General features: G+C 43.3%; 2 protein-coding genes across 3 annotated transcripts in view; one reads left to right on the plus strand and one right to left on the minus strand.

Moving 5' to 3' along the window:
- larp1 (La ribonucleoprotein 1, translational regulator) overlaps nt 1-8,004 on the plus strand; it is a 53,341-nt gene extending 45,337 nt beyond the window's left edge. For both annotated transcript variants that reach the window (XM_072446021.1, XM_072446022.1), the window contains 3 exons: nt 108-217; nt 4,580-4,710; nt 5,508-8,004. In XM_072446021.1, the coding sequence (XP_072302122.1) occupies nt 108-217; nt 4,580-4,710; nt 5,508-5,678 (412 nt within the window). In that variant the 3' untranslated portion in view covers nt 5,679-8,004. The remainder of the gene's footprint in view (nt 1-107; nt 218-4,579; nt 4,711-5,507) is intronic.
- A 2,589-nt stretch (nt 8,005-10,593) lies between these two features.
- faxdc2 (fatty acid hydroxylase domain containing 2) lies at nt 10,594-24,688 on the minus strand. Its single transcript, XM_072445653.1, has 9 exons — nt 24,664-24,688; nt 22,823-22,848; nt 21,511-21,614; nt 19,680-19,783; nt 18,911-19,032; nt 13,424-13,629; nt 12,498-12,603; nt 11,924-12,090; nt 10,594-10,779 (listed from the first exon to the last, which is right to left on the minus strand). Exons 1-9 carry the CDS (start codon nt 24,686-24,688, stop codon nt 10,623-10,625), a joined length of 1,017 nt encoding a protein of 338 aa, XP_072301754.1. The 3' UTR covers nt 10,594-10,622.
- Between the last annotated feature and the right edge of the window lie 294 nt (nt 24,689-24,982).

The raw sequence follows: 24,982 nt of genomic DNA on the forward strand, positions 1-24,982 counted from the left end.
CTTCTCTCAAAGCCTTTGCTCAAACCGGCGCCAGAAGCTGAAACTCGACCCGTTTTTAACCTTTTACCAACAGAACCGACTAACACGTTCTTTTTGTCCCGTTTCAGGTATGGACTGGAATGCCTCTTCAGGTACTACAGTTACGGTCTGGAGAAGAAATTCAGACCCGACATCTTCAAGGACTTCCAGGAAGAGACGATGAAAGATTACGAAACCGGTGAGAAACGTGTTCAGCATGAGCCTTGTTTAAATCGGGCCTGTCGCCATAACGATGTGCGACGCATCACTGCAGAAAGTGTCTCTGTAAACTTTATGCTTTATGCCACTGACACATTGACTTCCGAACTTTAAAATTTGAATAATGTATGAATCTAATGTATCGTATTTTCCAGATTATATGTCGCAACACATGCATAATAGAGAAGAAAAAACATTTTAATTAGCCTTTTTGGGGTAATTTATTTTATAAAATCCAAGACCAAGAACAGACATTTCATCTTGAAATGCAGTTTCAAATAGTAACAGATGAGAGATCATGGTGAATAGGTGTACGTATGCTAACGCTAACACCTTCAGCTACATGACGCACAGACAGAACTGTGGTAAGTGTCTGGTATGTTAACGTAACATATTAAGAGTTATTCAGATAACTATAGCATAAAGAACATGCTAACAAGTTTACCAAAACATCAGTATTACCCCAAATCACTAAATCCATTGAATTCTTCTTCCTCTGTGTCACTTCTAAACAACTCCACAAACTCCAGAGGTAGAGGAAGTGCAGATTCTTCTTCTGCGTCGCTTAGAGCGCCCTCTTGTGGTTGCCAGTATGAAAATAACAAATAATATCTCACATAAGTCACACCCGGGCCAAAACTATGAAAAAAGGTGTGACTTATAATTATAATATACTTAGGCTGCCCCAAATAAATTGTCTGTTTGCTGTAACCCGAGTCAACATTTTTTAAGTGGCTCGGACGGTAGGCAAATTCTTATTTTTTTACTTTGAAGGCAAAAAAAAAAAAAAAGATCTAAATTTTGCCAATTTTTTAGTCGGAGTGACCACCAGGGGTCAGGCTTCAACAGTCAATGACGGAAATTTCTCTATCAACACAATCATGAGACTAAATCTCACAATTTTAAGACATTTCAATCGACCTTTTGTACGCCGCTATCCTTTATTTTGGTAGCGAAGGCGAGCGGGGGGAACATGCGGGGGACACGGGCGCCGCCATGTTTGTTGTGATGACGTTGCTGGGCGTGGAATGCATTTGCGTAAGTCAAATTTCACACCCTGACAGAGGCTCACATTACAATGGACATGTCAGTGGAGAGCAAAGGCTACAAAGACTACGAAAAGTCTGAGGAATAAAGTCTGGCGGTAATGCAACACTCGGATGCCAACCGCCATAAAACAACAACAACAACAACAGCTACAAAGACGTCCCATGACCTCATGGGCTTTGTACTTCCAAAGCACCGAACGTCAAAGAGGGAGAGGAGGATGAAGAAGAGTCTCCCTGGAATAAAGCCGGTTGGTCTCTGACAAAACAACTATTCTAGTCACAAAGACATATCATGACCTCGTGGGCTTTGTGGCACCAAAGCAATGGAAGGAGTACTTTTGCGGACTGCGACAGAGTCTGAGGACTACGAAAAGTCTGAGGAATAAAGTCTGGCGGTAATGCAACAATTGGATGCCAACCGCCATAAAACAACAACAACAACAACAGCTTATGATAGAGAAAGGGCCGGGTTGGCCTTGTGGTTTCGGAATAATGGGCGGGAGTTCAATCTGCGGAACGTTCTGGCGATCCAGTCACAGGGTTTGTGTCAGGCTGTGGTTGCTTACTTATGTAGCACAGGGCTGGGTAAACGTTTATAGAGGTGGGGGGTGTTGGAGACTGAGCCGAGGATGAGGAGCAAGAGGATGTTCTAACGCGCTTTGACTTCATGGGCCTAGAAACGCCAAAGTGATGTTGTTGTTGTTGTTGTTGTTTTATGGCGGTTGGCATCCAAGTGTTGCATTACCGCCAGACTTTATTCCTCAGACTTTGTCGTAGTCCTCAGACTCTGTCGTAGTCCGTAAAAGTACTCCTTCCATTGCTTTGGTGTTACAAAGCCCATGAGGTCATGATATGTCTTTGTGACCGGCTTTATTCCAGGGAGACTCTTCTTCATCTTCCTCTCCTTCTTTGACGTTCGGTGCTTCCACCGTACAGCTTTATTCTTTAGGCTTCATTCTACAGGCTTTAATATGTCCACTGATGTCGCCGCTTGGTAGCCGTGCGTCTACGAGACTGGACGAGGACAGGAGACCACCCCCACCCCCATCTCGTCACTCTGATCACTCTGACTCCCCACAAGCAGACCCCCATCACTCCGACTCCCAATTTAGCGCCTTTAGCCTGTTTTCTATATCTGCCCAATCAAGCTCCTTTGTTCCAAGGAATCTCCCTGCAGCTTTAGCAATGATCCTGATCCTTTCAGTTCTGCTTTGAGTCTGAGCAGCACAGTTTACAACATCCACCATAAAGAGTACAAAATCCTCTCTATCCACAACCAGGGTATTCTCATTAATTCTGGAACCTGCACACTTGGGACCTCCACTCTTGAAACCTTCACACTTCTTGGGAGCCACGCTGGCCTCTCTCATTTCGCCCTGGCAGGGAGCAGCGCTGGCTCCTCTCTCTGTATTTACTCTAAACTCGTTACTTGAAACTTTCTTGACTGCATCTGCATAGGATATACCTTGAGAGACCTTTATTTTCTGCACCTCAGCAGCTCTTTTGCTAAATCTGCATCCGCCGTAGGCAGAGCTATGTTCTTCCCCACAGTTACAGCACTTCAGTTTTGCTCCCACGTCACACTTCCCATACTCGTGATCTCCTGCACATTTACCACATCTTTGCCTCCCTCTACAGACCGCTGCAATATGCCCAAAGCGCTGGCACTTAAAGCAACGCAGGGGCGGCGGAACATATGGCCTGACGCTATAGCACATGTACCCAATGAACACCTTACTAGGCAGGCACCTCCCTTCAAGTGTTACCATTACCGACAAGCTGTCACATCTTACCCCAGACCGGGTCACCTTCAAACGCCTAGCGTCCTCCACCGTAACTCCCGTCAAATTCTCCTTAACTTCATCCACAGACGTCGCCGTAGGGACACCTACGATAACTCCTCTGACCGTGTTTCTTTCAGCATTAGACACAAGAATGTCCTTTCCACCCAGACGTTTAGTTCCAATCGCCTTCCGTTGCTGAGCCGCGTCCTTGCACACGACCAGCAGCGAGCCATCTCTAAGGACACTCGCACTCTTGATCACTCCCACAGCTACAGTTAGGCTCTTTGACAATGCCACTGAATTCCACTCCTTAAAGGATGCACTATCCTGTGCAAGCTTTATGATCACCTTACAGTCTCTGCTCTCACCCCGGACATCAATAGCTTCAGCCTCATCCTGCTGCTCATTCCCAGAACCCTCGGACGAGCTAAGGGACTTTTTACGTTTCCGGGCACGTGCAGGCAGAAAAGGCTGCTCCTCCACGCCGTCCAGAACGTCTTCGACCACCGATCCACTCTCCTCCGCCATCTCCCGTCTCTCCAGACCGGGTGTTGAGCAAGGTTGTTCTTTGAGCTCAGACTTAGGCCTGTATGGAAGAAGGACTTCTAAAGGATAAAACGACAAAGACGTCCCGTGACCTCATGGGCTTTGTACTTCCAAAGCACCGAACGTCAAAGAAGGAGAGGAAGATGAAGAAGAGTCTCCCTGGAATAAAGCCGGTTGGTCTCTGACACAACAACTATTCTAGTCACAAAGTCATATCATGACCTCATGGGCTTTGTAACACCAAAGCAATAGAAGGATTACATACTACGACAGAGTCTGAGGTCTCCGGTCTAGAGAGACGGGAGATGGCGGAGGAGAGTGGATCGCTGGTCGAAGATGTTCTGGACGGCGTGGAGGAGCAGCCTTTTCTGGCTGCACGTGCCCGGAAACGTAAAAAGTCCCTTAGCTCGTCCGAGGGTTCTGGGAATGAGCAGCAGGATGAGGCTGATGCTATTGATATCCGGAGTGAGAGCAGAGACTGTAAGGTGATCATAAAGCTTGCACAGGATAGTGCATCCTTTAAGGAGTGGAATTCAGTGGCATTGTCAAAGAGCCTAACTGTAGCTGTGGGAGTGATCAAGAGTGCGAGTGTCCTTAGAGATGGCTCGCTGCTGGTCGTGTGCAAGGACGTGGCTCAGCAACGGAAGGCGATTGGAACTAAACGTCTGGGTGGAAAGGACATTCTTGTGTCTGATGCTGAAAGAAACACGATCTACCGATGCAAAACACACTAAATCTACTGTTACACGCTCCTGCGCGTCGCGTCCCCCCCTCTCCTCCCGCGGTGCCTTTTGGGAAAACAAGGAAGAATTTTTTTTTTGAAATTATATTTATATTTCGCCCGCCTGTTCAATATATTTCATTTAAAAATCCGTAAACCAAGTAATAAAATAACTGCGGCCTAAGGAGGAAATATCCTGCGGCGGTTGGTTTTGCTGTAACCGTATAGTTTGTGTTTTTCAGGTCAGCTTTACGGACTGGAGAAGTTCTGGGCCTTTTTGAAATACTCGAAACAAGCCAAAAGTCTGGAGATCGACTCGAAGCTGCAGCAGTGTCTGAGCAAGTTCAAGCGCCTGGAGGACTTCAGGATCGACGTGAGTGACAAGCAAAAAGACGGAAACCCTTTGTTTTAGAACGGGCTTTGTGCAACTTTTCTCTGCTTGGTCCTAGAGGCCCCTACAGGCCCCTAGAGGCCCATAGAGGCCGCTGGCTCGTCAAAATCAACAAATTAGCCTCATCATTGTATTGGCCGCAGAGTTGAGACAGAAGCAGCAGCTTATAGTCCAGATTTGACCATATTGTGGAACTTTCCATGCAATTATGTAACGTCTCCATGGAGACGAGCAGGTGGGGACTCTCCAGTCATCAGCTATGCTTTATACACTTTATTTGACAGTACTGCACATTACTATGTACTAATATGTTATTACATGGTTGAGTACACGTTGCTATATATAATACTATTTTGTCCTGTTTGTGTTAAACTTTCATTTATAAATCAGATGTTACATTTAGTCACTACATTTACTCTTCTCGTACCATTGCTTTGTACTTTCACCTGAGTAATATTATTTTAAAGTACTCTTGAGTATACTCTACCCACCTCTGATGCAGTTAGAGTATTCTGTCGTATGTGATTCAATTATTTGGTGACGCCGCTGCAATTTTGTCACTTATTTAGGGAAAGGAAACTTTTTGTGCAGCACATTTGTCATTTTCTCTGTTCTGATGATTTAAAATGAGTGTATTTCATATTATGTTTGCAGTAAAATAGTGCAGAATATCATGTGCAATAAGTCGATAGTCGCACGTATGGTAAAATGTCAATATTACGGTATGGAGAGCGCTGCGATGTCGTCCCGCGCCATAACCTCCCCCTCTTCTCCCTCAGCCCCCGATGGAGGACGGCGGCCGCAGACGACACTCCTCGAGCGGCGACGCCCGGCGCCGACACCCGTCTCAGACCTCCGGCAGCCGACCCCAGAGCCGCGCCAGCGCCAACCTGAGCCCCGCCGCGTCTTCCCCCACCGCAGCCAAGGAGGATGCCGCTGAACCCAAGTAGCTCCCCGGGTTCAAACGGACGCAAAAAATATCTTTGAAAAACATCTGCAGTTCGCTGGTTCACCACAAGGAGCAGCGAGGAGTTACTCAGAACCCCGTGGAAAACTGATTCATCGCAACGGCGCCGATTTCTTTTACTTTCATTTCTTTCTTTTTTTCCCTTGTCTTGATGAGGCAAACATCTAATTTTTATTTTTTTGGTTTCTAACCAATCACGTGTCGGCGTAAGAACATGTGAGCTCTTGGATTTTCCTCTTAAATATTTAATTTTTTGTTCCACTTCTGGGCCCCTCTAATGTCTCGTCGATGTCAAAGTGAATCTTATTTTTGATTGGAGGAACTTTTTGGGGGTTGGAACTTCAACTGAGTAACGAACTGCAGGCCTCGCTGGTGCCCTCTGGTGGCCGTGACGCTCCTCCACATCGGACCAAAGTGGGTTGAAACCTTTTAGCGGCTGACGCGATTTCATCTGCAGATCTTTTACCCCCAAAACATGGCTGCAAATACTTAAAGAGCTGGACATTTTGGGGGCGAAAAAAAAAACTATGAACCAAACGAGTGGAGTACAGACCTCACCATGGACACTATTATTGAAAGTTGCCTTATTTTAATGGTTTCACTGCTTCAAAATGTGCCGCTTCCCTCTTGGTTTGATCGTACAGCATCCGATATCGCCCGTCACCAAATCCCAAACCAGTCTGCCAAATTCACGCATCAAACTTCGTCCTTCCTTCGTTTTGTTGCCGTTACACAGTCTTCCAAAAACAGCCTGTTACACGCCCTCACCTTCAAAAATGCATCGTCAACAACAACCACCTGCGCCACGCGCCAAAACGAAGCGAACGTCGAGGTCGGGACGAGTTTTCCCGACAAGTGCTTCCTTTCCCGGTAACGTTACAGAAGTGAAACGAATGCCCCCCCTCCGTCGTCACCGCGGCGACCATTCATCTGGAGTAACTTGAAGCGAGGACGATGCGTTTGCGGCGGCGAGCGACGAGCTTCCTCGAATGTGAATCCTAATCCCCGACGAGGACGACTTGTTTTATTGTTAATAAATCAGATTATATATAATTGCCTTAGACACGTGGACTTTACTTTTTTTTTTAAAGAGGAAAATGGTCTCGTGGTTATATTTTAATGCTTTTTAATTTTCAAGTATTTGCGGTGTTTCTTCTTGCTTTCCGTTCAAATGTTTTCGGCGTCGGCAAAAGGGAAAGTTGAAGTCGGTAAATTAAACGTTGCCATGGATTCGAGAAGACGGTGTCGTCGTCGTCGCGCCGATTTCGCCTCGTCAATAAAAACCCAACACCGGGAAAGTTACGCATTGCACCTTTTTAACGGCCGAAGTCTGAACGCGCTCGATCGGTCCGTTCCCAGCTCTTTTTCTTCCTCCCAAAATTAAATTCGTAAAAGATTTGACGTACAATTAAAAAGCGTTGTGCGTTTTTTTCCCCCTGAATTTAAAGTGTTGACAAGTTTTGGAGCTATTGAATCAAATGAGTTTCCGGATGATGTTGAAAACGGGTCTAAATGTTGCTCGTTACAAGTAAATGGATTTGGAGGCTTTTTTCCAACATTAGTTTATTTTTTCATGAAGTCTAAATGCGTCACATGAAATCTCTCCAGAATGGCATTTATAAGTCTCTATAAATCACTAGAAAAGGCTTAAAAACTGAAGGCTACGCAAATTTAAAAGCCAAATTCGGGCTAAATAATATTTGTTGACATGGATGAATAAACTGTACTTACGTGTTTATGTGGAAATGCAAAGCTGAATTTGACTAAAAACCGACAAAAAAATGAGTTGTATACAAATTGTTAGTTATTGGGGGTTATTGACACGTTAGCGGCTAGCTCGTTTGCTAAAGTTGTTTTTTTTGATTCATTTTGACAATTGAAAACAAACATGTGACCCCCGTAGAATTTCAAATGGTGCTCGACGTCGCAAAAGGAAGAAAAGAAAACGGTCTCCGGACCCGGAAAAAGACTTCCAGGACGACAATTTCACGAAGCCATAAAATATCAAAAGTGTCTGTAAACCATTAAAACATGTGGATGAAACACAGCTTTTTAAAACACAGCTTTTTCCCGCGCAACGAGCCGAGCATCTCGCCGCGCGGGAAAAAGCTGTGTTTTAAAAAGGAACAAAAAAAAAAATATATATAATGGAAAAATGTAAAATACTTGAATGAGATGTATCATAACATTTAAGATTCATAATATCTGCTTTTTAGGCTGTGATTCGCTATTAGTGTTCTTTGTAATTTGTAGTAATTATGCCTTTTCCTTTAATAAAGAAAAAAAACACAAAACGGACAAAAAAACCTCATCTGCTTGTGTCTGGACTATTCATTTGGCCGGTGTGGGAGGTTCTTGTTTTGTTTTCTGTTCATAGACCGTTTTTGTGTCGCCGTCGAGGCACGTGACCATCTTAAAGTGACCGTTTCTTTGGTCACATGGTCGTCACGGTAAACATAGTTTTGCCATCGCTCGAGTGTCTGAGGAAATGTTGGAGAATGACGAAAGTTGAAAAGGAGCGGGAAGTGGAATCCCCTCTGATGTCCTTAGAGCTACTTATTGTATTCATGTTCTACTGCTGGTTCTGGTTGCAGGTCCCCCGTGTGGACTGATACAACACACACATGCGTTTGTTTATTAGCGCAACAGAGCGCATCGCTCGTCTCCCGTAGATTTCTGTCCACTTCTGCGTCAGCTCGAACTGTCTTTCTCCATCTTCATTTTGCCCCGTACACTGAGGGAACTATATTATGATAGATCCATGCGCTTAGGCACGCGGAAACGTGGGGACGAGCCTGACGCGGCTGCAGGTGAGTTTTATGATTGATACGTGGCAGGACAAATGATTTATCCACGCCACGAGGAAATATAAAAAATTCGTCCATTCCACCTTTAATTTCAGAATCTGTAGAATCCTCCAGTCGCCATATTTCAACCTTTATTTGGTTCATAATGTAATATACTTGTATTGTGTATAAGTTTAGCTGAGCCAGGTCCGAGGCGAGTGTTTTATTGAACATGTGAGAACTGGAAGAACCGGTATGGACTGCAGGAGGGACACAATACATTACACAATGTATTTACAAAGTCCTTTACAGTCCTAATATTAGTGAATGACTCATGACTAAAATGTGCTGCAGAATGTGTTTTTGTGCAAAAGTTTGTAGTTTCACCACCAGATGTCGATATTGAGATGACAAAATCACACAAGCAACAAGAAGCTTTAAATACTCATTTTACTTAAAGATCCAAACATATAATCTCAAACACTACATTTACTTAGAACAATTAAATCATTATCAAAATACAATTGTCAAAAGAGGCTTTCTGTTTCAAGTGCTTTGAATAATCAGAAGTGCAAAGTTCAGTTTCCACTGTAAGAAACAGGAATATTGATTTCATAATCGATTCCGTTTGTCTCAGTTCTTCACTGAAGCTGATGGAATGAGGTTAAAGGTTTAAGAACCCGGTTGTGTTAAGTTATGTTGTACATTCTTTTGTCTTTACTGGTAAATCACAGCTTAAAAAAATTAAGTGTCACAACTGGTCAGTGTTGATTAGACACTACCACTAATTATAGTAGTAAGATAAAATGTATTAAGTGCACTTGAGGCGAGACAGCAGGTGAATTAAAAGAAAACTACATCATGCTGTAAATTACTGACAAATGTAAGAATCAGTCCTTGAAAACTTGTGCTCATTTATCACCAGTGGTCTTTGCACAACAGCATGTCGCTAGCTCAGTGTTAGCATCAGTATTTCCTGTCTATTTCTAGCTCTATGGGAGGTCTAAGATGAATAAATACTCCAAGATGAACAGTGAGTTGTGAAAGACTTTACAAAATACTTCACTAAAAAGAGATGTCTCAATGCTAATGCTAACGCTACTGTTGAAGCAAAAGGGTGGAAAAGTAAAACATCAAAAACAAACTAAAATAACCACATAAAAACAAACATTTGATTTAAAATGCAATTGGTTGTTTAAGATTTTAAAGTTTAATAAACGTTAGCTTAGCTAGCTGCGCTCAGTTATTCACCTGAATGTCTGGCTTTAAGAATGAAACTTAATAGAATGTAAAAAAATAAAACCTTACCAGATTGAACAGTTTTTAAAAGTGCTAAAATGTTTAATGGTTCTTTACTTGTTGTTTGTAGACATTAGCTTAAAATTTATTTCAAGTTAATTTTTTTTAACGGTTTTGTGGTGCAACATCATTGGACTGAACTGAAAAGTATTTTTAGGTTTGAAATGGCTGAAGGTTCAAGTTCAGTAAGAGATCAAACATTCCTGTGTGATACTTTTCTACATATTAGAAGTAGTTGAGAGGATTTGTTCAAGGAGGAAGGAGATAATCAAAAACACAGCCTGAAAAAGAGTAAATTGTAAACCTTTGACTAATTTTAAATGGCACTTAACTCCTATTATAATAATTTTATTATTTAACTACTATTTCCCAAAATCGTTTAAAATTGCTTAGTTAAGTTTAGGGATTTTTAAAAATGCGTTTAAATGTACAAGTTGTAAAACTATCCCATAAAAACACGACTGTTAAGAGTAAGAGATGTTAAAAAGTAATAGAATTAAGTAGCATTTATCTTGATTTCACTGTGTTTTGAGTTTCTTAAAATAAGATTTGCCAAAAGAACAAGTTTGCTTTGTTATTGTACACAAACTGTTTAAGTTACAAAATGCTTGTCTTTTTTTTATATTTTAAGTAAAACGTAAAGAATGTCTTAAAATAAAATTGCCAATAGACCAGACAATCACTGAAAGTGAGATAAATACTACTTTAAGCATTGATGACCTCGTTATGTTATTGCAGATGTGGTTGGATAAACCTCGTCACTGATAAACGATCAGGGATTGTGCATTTTTCCAATATGAACACAGGACTTTGGCTCCGCCTCTTCTGCGTTGGGCGGGGCTTCAGTGGCTCTTCTTGGGCGAGTCGGGGATGCTCTCGGTGAGCGGCGTGAGGCTGGTCAGCAGCGAATGTCGCTCGTACTGTTTGGTCTGTCTGAACTTTGAGTCGGTGCCGTGGAGACGGTCCAGGATCCCGAGCACGCCAAAGCACTGGTTAAACCTGCGCCGGACGAGCAAAAGAAGAGCTCGATCAACACCGTCAATATAACACTGACCCGGACATTTAAACCATGAAAATGCAGATTAGACTTGCTTATTACATTGTGACCAGAGTCATCACAATATCACTAAATCTACAATGGTAGTTTCAAATCCAAACATCGTTATTGTTTCCAGAGCGTGTGCAGTGGAAATACAGACAACTGCTTTGACGAGCCCAGTTTAACTCTAAAACAAACGGTCTTTGTTTTACACTGAAAGGTTTCCATAAAAAGAGACACTTTATTCTACAAAATAAAATCATAAGTGTCAACATTTCCTCATTTTTTGCACATTCCAAAACGGCACCGAGCAGCAAAAGATTCAACCCTTTTTAACCAGATTGTGAAAGAAAAAATGGAAAGTTTTGATGAGTTGAAAGAATCCTTTGAGTTGAAACAAGACTTTTATAGGTTTTTACAGATAAGGATAAGAAATTCAACTAAGTAATCACAATTATAAAACCTCTGACTAAAATATTAATTGAGGCAGGGCAATAATATCTCAATTATATAAATGCGTTAATAATCTAATTCTACCAAATATATAAAAAAAATAATGGGAAAGAGTCATTTTATTCTGACGGACGAAGAATCAGTTTGTTATTCTCCAATTACCTCTGTATCTACCTGCGTTGCACCAATGAAATTTCCCCATGTGGGACAATAAAGGAATATCTTATCTTATCTTAACAGTTGGAGAAATGTGCTTCAAGAACTATGGATTTGGGCCTCAAAACTCCTGTTCAATAAATGGATACCTCTGGAACCTTCTTGGAGCTGCGTCACACAAACTGAACCAACAATCAAAAACTGGACGATGTTATAATAAACATTACAAAAAATGGGGGGAAAATGACTCAATTTGAACGTGGACAAAGTTGAAAAACGTTGGACATTTATGCTTAATTTGATGTCATTTAGTGTTATTATTTCTTTTTCTTGCCGTGGTCACGTGTTCCCTTTATTATGTATATTCAAAACATTACGAATGAGTGTTTGTGTTGGTCATTGTCAAGTTTGTGTTCTACAAAAGTCCCCAGATAACTCCAACTCCACCACTGTACTTTTCATTCTATTTGTTGTTGTTGCCACGGCGACACGTACCTGAGGTGGTGGAAGTCGTGGAACTCGGGCGAAGGCAGGAAGGGCAGGTGGTAGCCGCAGTGTGACACGGTGGTGCTGATCAGGGCGAGGCAGTACCACAGACATGTGGTGCTGACGTGAGAGCCCAGGAGCACGGGGCCGATCGCCACAGGAAACATGTTGGAGATCTGACACAGAGCGCCGGCGATTAGAGTCCACGCCACACATCCAGACGCACTCAACACCACTATATGTCACATAAGACTCCACTGGGTGAGCTCGCTCTGGGCCTTTCCCATGATGCTTTGCTGCGACAGCAGATTAAAGTACACGTTGATCACCGTGACGTCTAAATGACATTTCTTCCATTTTATTTTTAGGTAATCTGTAATTTTACAGGCCAAACTCTTTGGATGGTCTGGCTGCAGTACAGCGGGGCGGGCCGAGCGCGGGCATTTTCAATGGCATGTCACGTATTGATGACATCACAGTTTGAAAATACATTTCACATTCTGTTACTCAGATCACAGAAAGTAGTTTCCCCAAAATAGTTAACTTATTTACTACTGGATTAGCCTTCTGGTCCCGTACTGACCATGTGTTCGAGGGGGTGAGCGTAGATGCAGACGATGCCGATCGGAGCCGTCCACTCGTGATGCTTTTTGTGGTACGTCTTGTACAGACTCGGATGATGGAACAGTCTAAGGACACAAGCAACAGTCGGTACAGCAGTCGGTACAGCAGTCGGTACAACAGTCGGTACAACAGTCGGTACAACAGTTACGTCCACACTTGTACTTATGTTGTCCCAGTCTGGGTTTAGTCAGTACACTTTGTCCATGTTTGGATCTGGGTTTAAATGGTAAATGGTCACATTTATATAGCGCTTTTCTACCGTCACACCCCAGATATACGCAGACACTGGGGGGCAAGTTGGGTTAAGTGTCTTGCCCAAGGACACAACGGCAGTATTCACATGAGGCAGCTGCGATCGCACCGCCAACCTGCGGGCCAGTGGATCTGACCGCTCTGACTGAGCGGGGAGTCGAACCGCCGACCTTTGGATCAGAAGACGAGCACTCTACCACTGAGCTACTGCCGCCCGTTTAGTCCTGGTTTAGTACACTTTGTCCATGTTTGGATCTGGGTTTAGTCCTGGTTTAGTACACTTTGTCCATGTTTGGATCTGGGTTTAGTCCTGTTTAGTACACTTTGTACAAGTGTGATCACTTTCCTGGTATTTTATAATGAAACTTTGGCTTCAAACTTGAAATAGAAATTGCAGCCCTTATCGTACATTTTAATGAAAGTATTCAGTATTCTGTAACTAAATGCATGTTTAAAGTATTTTTCCTGCAAGTACAATAGTTGACTAGATCAGAGGAATCGTCTCAAAACAATATAACTATCACTGGAGAGTTCTGATTTATAATGCTTTAATATAAATGTCACTCAAAGGGCTTGTGTTGTTTTGTTGTTGTTTAGTCCAACTTCCTGGTTGTTAAGGCCCTTTAATTGTACCTGTGCGAGTAGTAGAAGAACAGCTCCTCGATGACGGCGAAGGCGGTGAGCTCCAGCAGGGCCCAGTGGAACGTGGGCAGCTCGGGGCCACACGGCTGCCCCCTGTAGGACAGCAGGTGGTACGACACCACCACCATGGGCCCCGAGATGAACACGTGGTTGAACATGACGGTCTTCACCGCCTGACGCAGCTTGGCCGGGTCCACCTGGGCAAAAGCACCACAGCAAAGAGAGATGAGGACGGGAAAATTGGACTTTAATCTTTGAAAAAAAAGGTCAAACGTTTTTCAAACGACATTGGTTTGCATTAGCACCTGGCTAGCTCAGAGTTACGCCGCGCTTCATTTGTCCTCAGAGGTCGTGGCTCGCACCTTGGGGAGACGTTTTATGTACAGTAACGACTCAAAACAAGAAACACAAACTAGGAACGCGCTCAAATAAGCCACAAAGCGGATTAGTTAACGAACTCGTAGTGTTATTACATTGTCTAAGAGTGAAGTTTTGCCTTTGTTGACGTTAGCGCCGTTAGCATCACAGAACATTTCAAACTGCAGGGGCTCACCGGCAGCAACAGGTTCACAGACGCAGAGACAGTAAGAGGAACTAAATAAAAAAAGGTAAAAATAGCACAAGAACCATTTTTATTTGAACTGTCGGATGTCTGAAATGGCCACATGTCCAAGAAGGCTGTGATGTGAGGCTGTTTAATTTACAAGTCGGATTTGGATGACTTGAACTCCGTGTTAGCGTAGCGTAGCAAAGCATAGCGTCCTGTCTAAATTTATCTCTAAAAGGGTTTTTTGCCAAGTCACTCTAAAATGAATAAATCAAGATCACACAGTGAATGTCACTGACGACATGTTAAAGTCAGTGCTAATGCTAATGCTAACTGAGACATAATGAAAACAAAACTAATTTAAAGTAAGGGAGTGTCTACAGAGCCGCGGCGCGCGGCCAAAACTGCCATGGTATTTTGTGTCGCGGCTCCTGAAACGGCTGCACTATTTGACCGCGTTGTTTTAGACCGCGCCGGGTTAAGGTTAAGGTTAGGTCAGGGTTATGGTCAGGGTTAAGATAAGATAAGATATTCCTTTATTGTCCCACATGGGGAAATTTCATTGGTGCAACGCAGGTAGATACAGAGGTAGATACAGAAGAACAGATCACTTATAGGAAGTCTGAAAAACACTTTCAGTAGAAGATCTCCTATAAATAAATAAAAACTCCCATAGACAAATAAATAAATACCATTGCATGTGATCACGACAGTAATTGCACATGAATATGTGTCACGACAGCACATAGATTGCACATGAATTTCACAGTAATTGCACATGACAGAATTGCACATGGTTAGGTCAGTATTGCGAGTGTTCAGGACTAAGGGTTAGGGTTTGGCCATGAGGCTATATGACAGTAACATGGCTCCTGAAACTGCTGGGCCATTTGACCGCGCCGCGGCTCTGCAGCCACGGCCTTAAATTAAAGCCGCGGTAGCAGCGATGATGGCTCTCGCCCCGATACTGCATTCTTAGACTTTATTCTTTTAAAAGACTTTGTTCTTTAAAAATACTTTATTCTTTAAAGAATTAAGTCTTTTAACGGATAAAGTCTTAAAGAATAAAGACTTTAATCTTTAAACCTCCTCCTCCCTGTACCCCCGTCACCTAGCAACAGAGACCCACCGCTAACGCTGATGCTAACGCTAATGCTAAGACCACGGCAGGAGAGGAAACGTCCCATCAAAATAAAAGCGGAAGAGGAAGTGAAGGCATTCATTGCACCTCTGCTGGCCAATAGTGAAATACACAATATCTGTAATGCACTTTTTTCATGGCGTCTCGAGGAGAATATAATCCATGAGTTTCAATCAAATCAGACAATGTTGAGTTTTTCACACAATGGGTAGGGGACGCTATAGAGTAAATTTGTTACATGGTATTAATTAGTTCCACTCAAGATCATAAAAACGCATTAGTGAGTGAAATATGAGCTCCGTAGATCATTTCCATTAGGCGTGACTTGTCCTTGTAAACACTGAAATTTAAGCCTTTTTTGAGGGCGTGTTACGCGGAGACCGTAAAGAATATCAACATTCTTTTGGATATTTATTAAATTTCAATGTCTTTAGATGCAAAAGGTGTTTTGAGCTCAAAATCGGACAAAAAAAACCTAGGACAAGTACGATTTTGAGAAGAAAAAAAAAATCAAACGTGACGGTGCCACTTTGATTCAACACGCTGCCAGGTGTTTTACTCCTCAAAAGGTCAGAGGTCAAAGGTAGCTCTATCATTGTCCCAAGTCTCATGTGCCTAGGCCAAAGATGAAGCGTTTCATGTTTTTTCTTTTTTGCTCTAGTTGGCGCTGTTGGGACGGGCGTTCTCACAACCTCCATTTTATTGGAGTTCGGGCCGAGCCGATCGCGTGTGACCTATGTCCCCATGCGTGACCTATGTCCCCATGCGTGACCTATGACCCCATGCGTGACCTATGTCCCCATGCGTGACCTATGACCCCATGCGTGACCTATGTCCCCATGCGTGACCTATGTCCCCATGCGTGACCTATGTCCCCATGTGTGACCTATGACCCCATGCGTGACCTATGTCCCCATGTGTGACCTATGACCCCATGCGTGACCTATGACCCCATGCGTGACCTATGACCCCATGCGTGACCTATGACCCCATGCGTGACCTATGACCCCATGCGTGACCTATGACCCCATGCGTGACATTCATCAATGTTCAGGGGGTCAAAAATGCCCGAGTTGTGGCAAAATGACCATGAAAGAAGAAGAAGAAACCTGGCAAGAACAAAGACTCGTCACATTCCATTCCATGGAACGGCTCGAGCCAATAACAATCTGAAGTAATCTATAAATAAAAAGAGTCAGGTGGTCTTCACTTCAAATGATCAATAATTAATAATAAGAATCTGTGCACAGAACCCATTAAACCAACTTTAAACAATTTGTATTAGTGTTTTAGCTTTTACATCTTATTGAAATATTGTATTGTAAGTAACTATAAAAGTTGTAAACATTTAAAATAACTCAGTGAGGTGCAAAGAATTCAAAAGGGGTTCAAAAGAGGCTTAAAACGATAGCTGTCTGCCAGCTTCAAAGTTGAAACGTAGATCATTTGAGCTCTAAAAACACCAAAATGTGTTGAGAAAGAAAGATATTTTTTTTATAAATGACCCACATCAAAGTCAAAAGTGCTGATACATTTTTCATTTTTGTTCAGAAGTTCACGCTGCAACTTTTCATTTCAATTCTACAAACAATTATTACGTTCTCTCGTCAATGAAGGTGATTGCAGCGGCGGTTTCCTGTGTGTCTGTTTTTTATCTTGGGTCGATAATTGAGAGTCTCTAATCAGCACGGGGCCAAAGTCGATCTGATCAATGTCCAAGAGCGAGACACTATCAGGAGCAAACTGGACTTAGGACGCGGGGACGTGGGGACACATGGACGGCTCAGAAATAACACTGGACGTAAAAACAAAAGAATAAATCACACTTTCACACAAAACATAAACACTGGGACTAAGGCTGCGCTCACAATTTTTTTCAAGTTTTATTCTGATTCAGACTTGTTTTGGTCCCGTTTTAGTCCAAGTTTGAATGTGAACGTGGCCTGAATAAGGACTAGACCAGGACTTTGTCTAGTTTAGTTTTTAGACCATTTATTGTGTTATTTTAGACCAGAACTAAACCGGGACTAAATCAGGACTGGATCAAAACTAAACCGGGACTAGAACAAAACTAAACTGGGACTAGATCAAAACTAAACTGGGACTAGATCAAGACTAAGCCGGGACTAGATCAAGACTAAGCCGGGACTAGATCAAGACTAAGCCGGGACTAGATCAAGACTAAGCCGGGACTAGATCAAGACTAAGCCGGGACTAGATCAAAACTAAGCCGGGACTAGATCAAAACTAAACCAGGACTAGATCAAAACTAAACCAGGACTAGATCAAGACTAAACCAGGACTAGATCAAGACTAAACCAGGACTAGATCAAAACTAAACCAGGACTAGATCAAAACTAAACCGGGATTAGATCAAAACCAAACGTCTTGATTCGAGCAGTTTTCACTGGGTTCCATTGACTCCATTATTTGAATAAAATGTCCTTCAGAAATAGAGCCAATAATTTGTGTAAAATCACGATAATTTAATTACAATAACGGTTAAAATTAGAGCAATAATGGCACTGTCCTGGCTTGAAACAAGCAGCAACATAATGACATAATAATAATCAAAAGAGGGTCAAATATAACACTAACATTCAGATTTGAAGTACTTTTGAAACTGCATTATTTCCCTTTAGCACAGAAATAATGATTAAAGAAGCAAACGTTTCTGTCAAAAACAATGACACAACAATTTGTCATTTCAAAAAGGAAAATGTTGAAACATCAGATTTATTTCAATGGCTCTTTGTGGAGAATAAGTTGTAACATCACGTGGACTTGAGGGAAATTCAGGAGAAACTCATAAAAAGGTGAACTTGCCGCGTCGAGTCAAAACCTTATCACAGTTTTTGATAAAGTCCGTGAGAGAGAGACAGAGGAAAGGTGAGAGACACAGAAGGTTAATGAAGTTTATCTGTGACTCAAGAAGGTCTTAATAAAACGGTCAATCAATTTAAAGAATCAGATTAATCACACGTTTGAAATGAGATGGTAAAATGGTCACAATTTAGCGCAAAAGTCAGACTCCAGAGCGCTCCTGAAGCAGCCTCAGGCCACTTACATATTTACATAGACATTTACACAGAAAGAGGGCACACCACGCAACTTTGCATTTAGTATGAGGTCAGTTCCTCGTTAGACTAATTTCTCTGTGAATACGAGTGGGACTGTAATAAAAAATAAAAATAACGCGGCATTTTGAAGCGTAACATACAGAGAACACAGGAGCCCATTTTCCCTCGTCCTCCACGTCTGGCTCTGCTCATGCGCTTGTACGTAGCGAGTGAGCGAGAGGGAGAGCGTCCCGTTAGAGCGCCCCCTGGAGCCCGTTAGAGCGCCCCCTGGAGCCCGTTAGAGCGCCCCCTAGAGCCCGTTAGAGCGCCCCCTAGAGCCCGTTAGAGCGCCCCCTAGAGCCCGTTAGAGCGCCCCATGGAGCCAGTTAGAGCACCCGTAAAAAATCTATGAATTAGCCGCATAGTTGTATAAAGTAAAGTAGCGGCTTATAGTCAGACTTTTACGGTATATTAGCACTTTTCCACCTTCAAACTTCAAACGCTTGAGTAATCTCATTGCACACTTTATAAATGTGATATTTCAATCTATGTAATCTAAAAGTGTGATTAATCCACGTCAGCTCATCATTATTGCGTTGATTGTGATTAAACCCGATTAACTTGACTTTGGAACTGTCCGTTTGTTAAATCAACAATTCTGCGAAGCGACTGCGGTTGTTATTTTGGACTCTACAAAAGGATAAATGGTGTGGCATTCGGGGAGCAGTTACCGGGTTGTTCTTGTCTTGCTGGATCCGGTACTTTGTGATGAACGAGGGTTTGGCCGTGAGGTCCACGAACATCAACAGAGCGTTGGTCGACCAGAACACCACTGTGGGCACCAGCATGGTCCCTGACAGGAGACGACAGTGGAACCAGGTTAAAAAGCAAATCAATACTGCCAACATGCTAAAAAAGGACAAATGTTCTGCGTTATTTGTATTGTTATTGGCCTATAATAGTCGTGATTTGGCGGCAGAAATTCTCAGAACGCGTCCGGCGATGGTTTCTAGACTTAAAAACAGAGCTGAATATCTCAGACTGTTTTTGACGCTCAGAGGGAGAATTGACTTTTTTTTCTCCGTTAACTATGTGCTTCCTCATTTAAACATAGAGTAGCATTTAGCTTCATTCACTATGACACATTACAGTTAGTTTGACTGTTTTAATCTTCCCCTAATCGATAAACAGGGCCGGCTATTATAATAATAATAATAATAATAATAACTTTTATTTATATAGCGCTTTTCAGTGACCCAAAGACGCTATCAGTATATATATCTTTACTCTGAGTTCTCAGATTAGATCCACAGATTGAGAATGACTCTTGGATGAGAGTCAAAACCTCAGTGTCCAGATGATACAACTGAAGCTTTTTCTACATTGTTATTTTTATGCAATGTTATCTTTGTTACCTCACTACCAGCATAATCCGGTTACAAAATACAATCATTTTCACACATTTCTTGATTCACTAAAGCGTTAAGCGTCAGTCCTTACCTAAGTAGAACAGCGCCTGGTCGTGTCCCTCATACGTGCTGCAGAGAGAGCTCCAGTGTTTCTGCCAAAAGTCTCCGGACGCGCCCCAGAACCTCTGAAGGTGCCTGGACAAAACATTCAATCCAGAGTTATGGAGGATGTGAGCGCCAACTGGGAACATCGTGTAAAGGAGAGAACATAGACTAAAGAACCAGAGCGACTAGAACCAGGACCAGCCCGGAGGACCGGGGACCTAAACAGGACCTGACGTGGACCTGACCCGGACCTGACCCGGACCCAGAGGCGCTGCATCCCATTAGGCATACCAGGTAATTGCCTGGGGCCCCAGGCCACTAGGGGGCCACCGCAAGTCTAGATTTACGGTACTCCGGAACCGGAAGTCTCAACAACATGTATGCAAAGCATTCTGGGAACAGTAGTCTACCGCTACACGCAGCGCTCTGTCAAAATGTAAACAACATTTTCAGTCCGGCACAGTAAGGTAGGTACGGTAGGGCCCCCTAAGAATTTCTGCCTAGGGCCCCCACACTTCCTAGAATCGCCCCTGCGTGGACCTGACGTGGACCTGACGTGGACCTGACGTGGACCTGACCAGGACCTGACGTAGACTTGACCTGGACCTGACCTGACCTGGACCTGACGCGGACCTGATGCGGACCTGACGTGAACCTGACGTGGACCTGTCGCGGACCTGACATGGACCTGACGCGGACCTGACGTGAACCTGACGTGGACCTGTCGCGGACCTGACGCGGACCTGACGTGGGCCTGTCGTGGGCCTGTCGTGGACCTGTCGTGGACCTGACGCGGACCTGACGCGGACCTGACGCGGACCTGACGTGGACCTGGACCTGACGCGGACCTGATGCGGACCTGACGTGGACCTGGACCTGACGTGAACCTGACGTGGACCTGTCGCGGACCTGACATGGACCTGACGCGGACCTGTCGTGGACCTGACGTGGGCCTGTCGTGGACCTGTCGCGGACCTGACGTGGGCCTGTCGTGGGCCTGTCGTGGGCCTGTCGTGGACCTGTCGTGGACCTGTCGTGGACCTGACCTGGACCTGACGCGGACCTGATGCGGACCTGACATGGACCTGACATGGACCTGACGCGGACCTGTCGTGGACCTGACATGAACCTGACGTGGACCTGACGTGGACCTGTCGCGGACCTGACATGGACCTGACGCGGACCTGACGTGGGCCTGTCGCGGACCTGTCGCGGACCTGACGCGGACCTGACGTGGGCCTGTCGTGGACCTGTCGTGGGCCTGTCGTGGACCTGTCGTGGACCTGACGTGGACCTGTCGTGGACCCGGACCTGACCTGACGCAGGACTCAAGTTTTTTTAATCGTTTTGCTTTTTAGTGATACACACAATGACAATAACAACATACAAATTAAACAGAAAATACAACAACAACAAAAAAAGGCCAAACACAAAGGATTCAAGTTGAAAAGGCCTGAACTAAAGATCCAAAAGCAGAAGTGGATCGAGCAGCCAAAAAGGTTCAAGTAAGAACTGTTATGTCCAAGTAATTACTCACAAGTAATCACTCAAGAGTAACAGTAAACTGTAAATGTGCGCCCGACTGACTCACGGGCCATGTTCTTTGTGAAATGTTGTTGGCGTCGCAGAAAAACAAGTTTGGCTTAAGTTGTGAGCGACTTGTGCAGAAAGGGTCAAGCAAAACACGGCAGACTAAAGGAGGTTACGGTCGACCAATCCTGTGAGCTAGTCCCGGTCCGACCCCGTTCTAGTCCAGGTTTGACCCCCGTTCTAGTCCCTTAAAAAGTAACTGCAAAGTCTTGTTTTTTTCCCCGTACCATGTGAGAGAATTTCCAAACGCGGCAAGTAACAGGATCCCGGAGCCGATAACAAACGCAGCTTTCTTCACCGAGTCCCAGAGTCCTCCGGGGCCGTCCTGCTGCTGCGGGAAGAAGAAGAAGTTAAACAACAACACGAAAAGTGCTAGAGACGTGATGAAGACAAAAGTATGAACGGGCGCAACAAAGGCCATTTTTATTCATTTTTTCGTCGTACCATCGTTTCCTCCACAAAACATGAACTCTGCCATGACTGATCGACCAATCGTGACCGTCGACTGTAAAAAGCGGTCGTACTGTGACGATCGGGAGCGTCAATCTGGACTTTACAGACACGCGAGAAGACCTTTTATAAACAACAACGACGGCTTTATCGACTCTCAATGTAAAAAAAGCTATAGACATAATACAGTTTATATGTTAAGTCTTTGTTTAGAAGCACACACACACACACGACAAAATTGCAACTATTTGGGATGTTTCAAGTTATAGATTCTCTATATAGGTCCTCTTGAACCTCTTGAACCTCTTGAACCTCTTGAACCTCTTGAACCTTAAAGAGGTTCAAGAGGTCGTTAACTTTGAGCCGTCGCCGTCATAATGATCTGAAGAACAGGTTTATAAAGAACAATAAAACGGCTTCTGCTGTGTTTGGGAGAGGCTCGAAGAGAGTCCAAACACGCCACAGAAATGCACCAAACGTCAAATGAACGATGCATGAAAATGAAATATAAACCAGGATCTCACGTTTCATAATTCTTCCGTGGTTTATTTAACGGAGCTGCAAAATTAATCCAATCGGAATCCGTTAGATTTTTGAAGTGCCCTAATTTCCTCAGAATATAAGCAAAATATCCCCTTTTACTCCGCGTAAAAACAGTAGTTTAGATCTGTGCTGACGTGTTCATGTTACAGTCTTTGTCCTCGATTCACCCGTATGCGCCTATAAAAATGCAAACTTGACCGAATAAATGCAGTTGGACACTTTTCCCACGTTGCGCAGCCCTATTTTTGAAGAGAAAACATTTTGCGACATGTTTTTTATGGTGTAATGTTTTCATACGCACATATATAACTCTGGAAACCGGTTTAAATGTTTCAATATATTGGATAGAACTCTTTAGAATCAACAAACCATCTGCAAAATCCATCAAAACCCTGTGTTTGTGTTAGTTTATAAGTGCTAGTTTAAAGCGGCGATGTACTGCCTTTTAAATTTAAATACAAACATTTATACACACAATTAAATAATGAAATATCTTTAAGGGCAGAATAGACTGTAGAAAAGATGTTGATTGAAACTGAGACTCACCCGAATCCCGACCGTTTCCCTCATTTCTGAAAAACAAAATTCAAAAAAAGGTTTTAAAAAAAAATGTAATTTAAAAATTGCACAAATATAAACATGTGGATGGAAAAAATACAATTGTTTTTTTGTATAATTAGTTTGAAACCGCATTTTGATCAGTGTCAAAAAAATAATTAAAGAAGAGTTAAGTGTGGCAGAAATCACAGCTAAATCACAGCTAAACCAGGTCCAAACCAGGGCTAAACCAGGGCCAAACCAGGGCTAAACCAGGGCTAAACCAGGTCCAAACCAGGGCCCAAACCAGGGCTAAACCAGGGCTAAACCAGGGCTAAACCAGGTCCAAACTAGGTCCAAACCAGGTCCAAACCAGGGCCCAAACCAGGGCTAAACCAGGTCCAAACCAGGGCTAAACCAGGGCTAAACCAGGTCCAAACCAGGGCCCAAACCAGGGCTAAACCAGGGCTAAACCAGGTCCAAACTAGGTCCAAACCAGGTCCAAACCAGGGCCCAAACCAGGACTTGAACCAGGGCCAAACCAGACCAAGACTGGACCAGGACTTGTTCTGAAGCTTTTCTTGAGCCTTCTCCAAAGCTGCACTCAGAGCTTTCCCACATGGATTTAATGTCAGCATTTATGTGTTTTTGGTTTGACCTTTTGAAATGTTTGAACTGTGACCTGCTGCGACGGGGAAACTAATATGTTACGTAACATGCGTATCTTTATAACAGAAATGTCTTCATGGATCAGCATGGATTAAAGATGTTTCAAATAAACATCTGTCATTTAATAAATGCAAGTTAAATGCCAGACTTTGTAGCATTCTTCCTCTTCTTCTCCTTATTCTATGGTCTTTTATGGCGGCTGGTATTCAAGTGTTTAATAAAACGCAAAATAACAAACATCTTCATCATCATCATCATCATCATGACACCGCAGTCACAGTTCAGGACTGACAAAAGGACAGTTAAAAATAAAGAAGGTGCAGTTATTTGACGGCAATAGTGAACACTTTTGTTATTTTTGTAAGGCTCGATGACGCGCTGACAAGAGCAGACTGGATTAGTGTTTATTCTTTACAGCTCACATTAAGAGTCAGTGCACAACTTCCGGCTCCACAACAAACCACGACAAAAAGGTGCACAAAAAAAACTCACGTTAAACACAACTAATTAGGCCAAACCACACAACGGAGCGTGACTGACGGAGCGGTTCTTATGCAACACGGCAAAACCGGAAAAACAACACAACAACAACAACAACAACAGCAGCAGCACCAGCAGAAGGTGTTTTAATGCATGCGTTTGTGCACGAATACCGAGCAAAACAATACAAAACAATGAATAAAAATACTATTTTTGAGCGTATGTCTAATCAAAAATAAAATAAAAAACACTTAGTTTTAGAATATATTAATAAAATAAATAATAATAGTAATAATAATAATAATAATAATAATAATAATAATGTGTTATGCGAAATCACAGTTTGCAGCAAAATAACCTCACAGTATATCATTATAGTTAATCCCCTGACAGATTTGGTTCGTTTTTTTGGGTGGTTTTTTTACAATTTCACATTAAACAAAAATAATAAAAAACGTAACTATTCGTCTACATTTGCGTATTACTGTGACGTGCGTGCACAGGTTGCGCAATAACCGCATTTGAACAAAACGTGGGTCATTTTCGGAAGCCGCGCAGACAAAACGACGTGTTGTGCTCTTTTTACGCACGAGCCAGACGCCAAAAAGTACGAATGAACTACTCAAACCCGGCGCCGCTTCGCCATTACGCCTCATCTTCTCAAACATGTTCCAAAGTGTGATAAAGCGCGCGTGGCTCACCCCGCGCTTGCGTGTCCGCCGTCATCTTTCTCGTCGTTGTTGTAGAAACACTGCGCTTGCGGATTTAAAGCCACCGTTTATTTACACCCGGGGCGGACTCCTGATTGGCCGCGGCGCCGTCAGCTGACCCGGAAGTACGGAGCCCGCTGCCCGCTGTTAGTTTTTTGTGTTGTTTTTTCCTTGTCCCGCTGTTTTCCAGGTGAAGGGTGAAACTCTCCGCGCGTTTCAAAAAGCACAACGTGTCCGGGCCTCGTGTTATTATAATTATGACTTATTCTGGCGCGTGGGGAACGTTTATCAGTCGAGCCGCGATTTGTTT

The sequence above is a fragment of the Eucyclogobius newberryi genome, unplaced genomic scaffold, assembly GCF_026437365.1.
Source record: "Eucyclogobius newberryi isolate DKJ021-1_F unplaced genomic scaffold, fEucNew1.0.hap1 SCAF_15, whole genome shotgun sequence".
In the NCBI taxonomy this organism is placed as follows: Eukaryota; Metazoa; Chordata; class Actinopteri; order Gobiiformes; family Gobiidae; genus Eucyclogobius; species Eucyclogobius newberryi.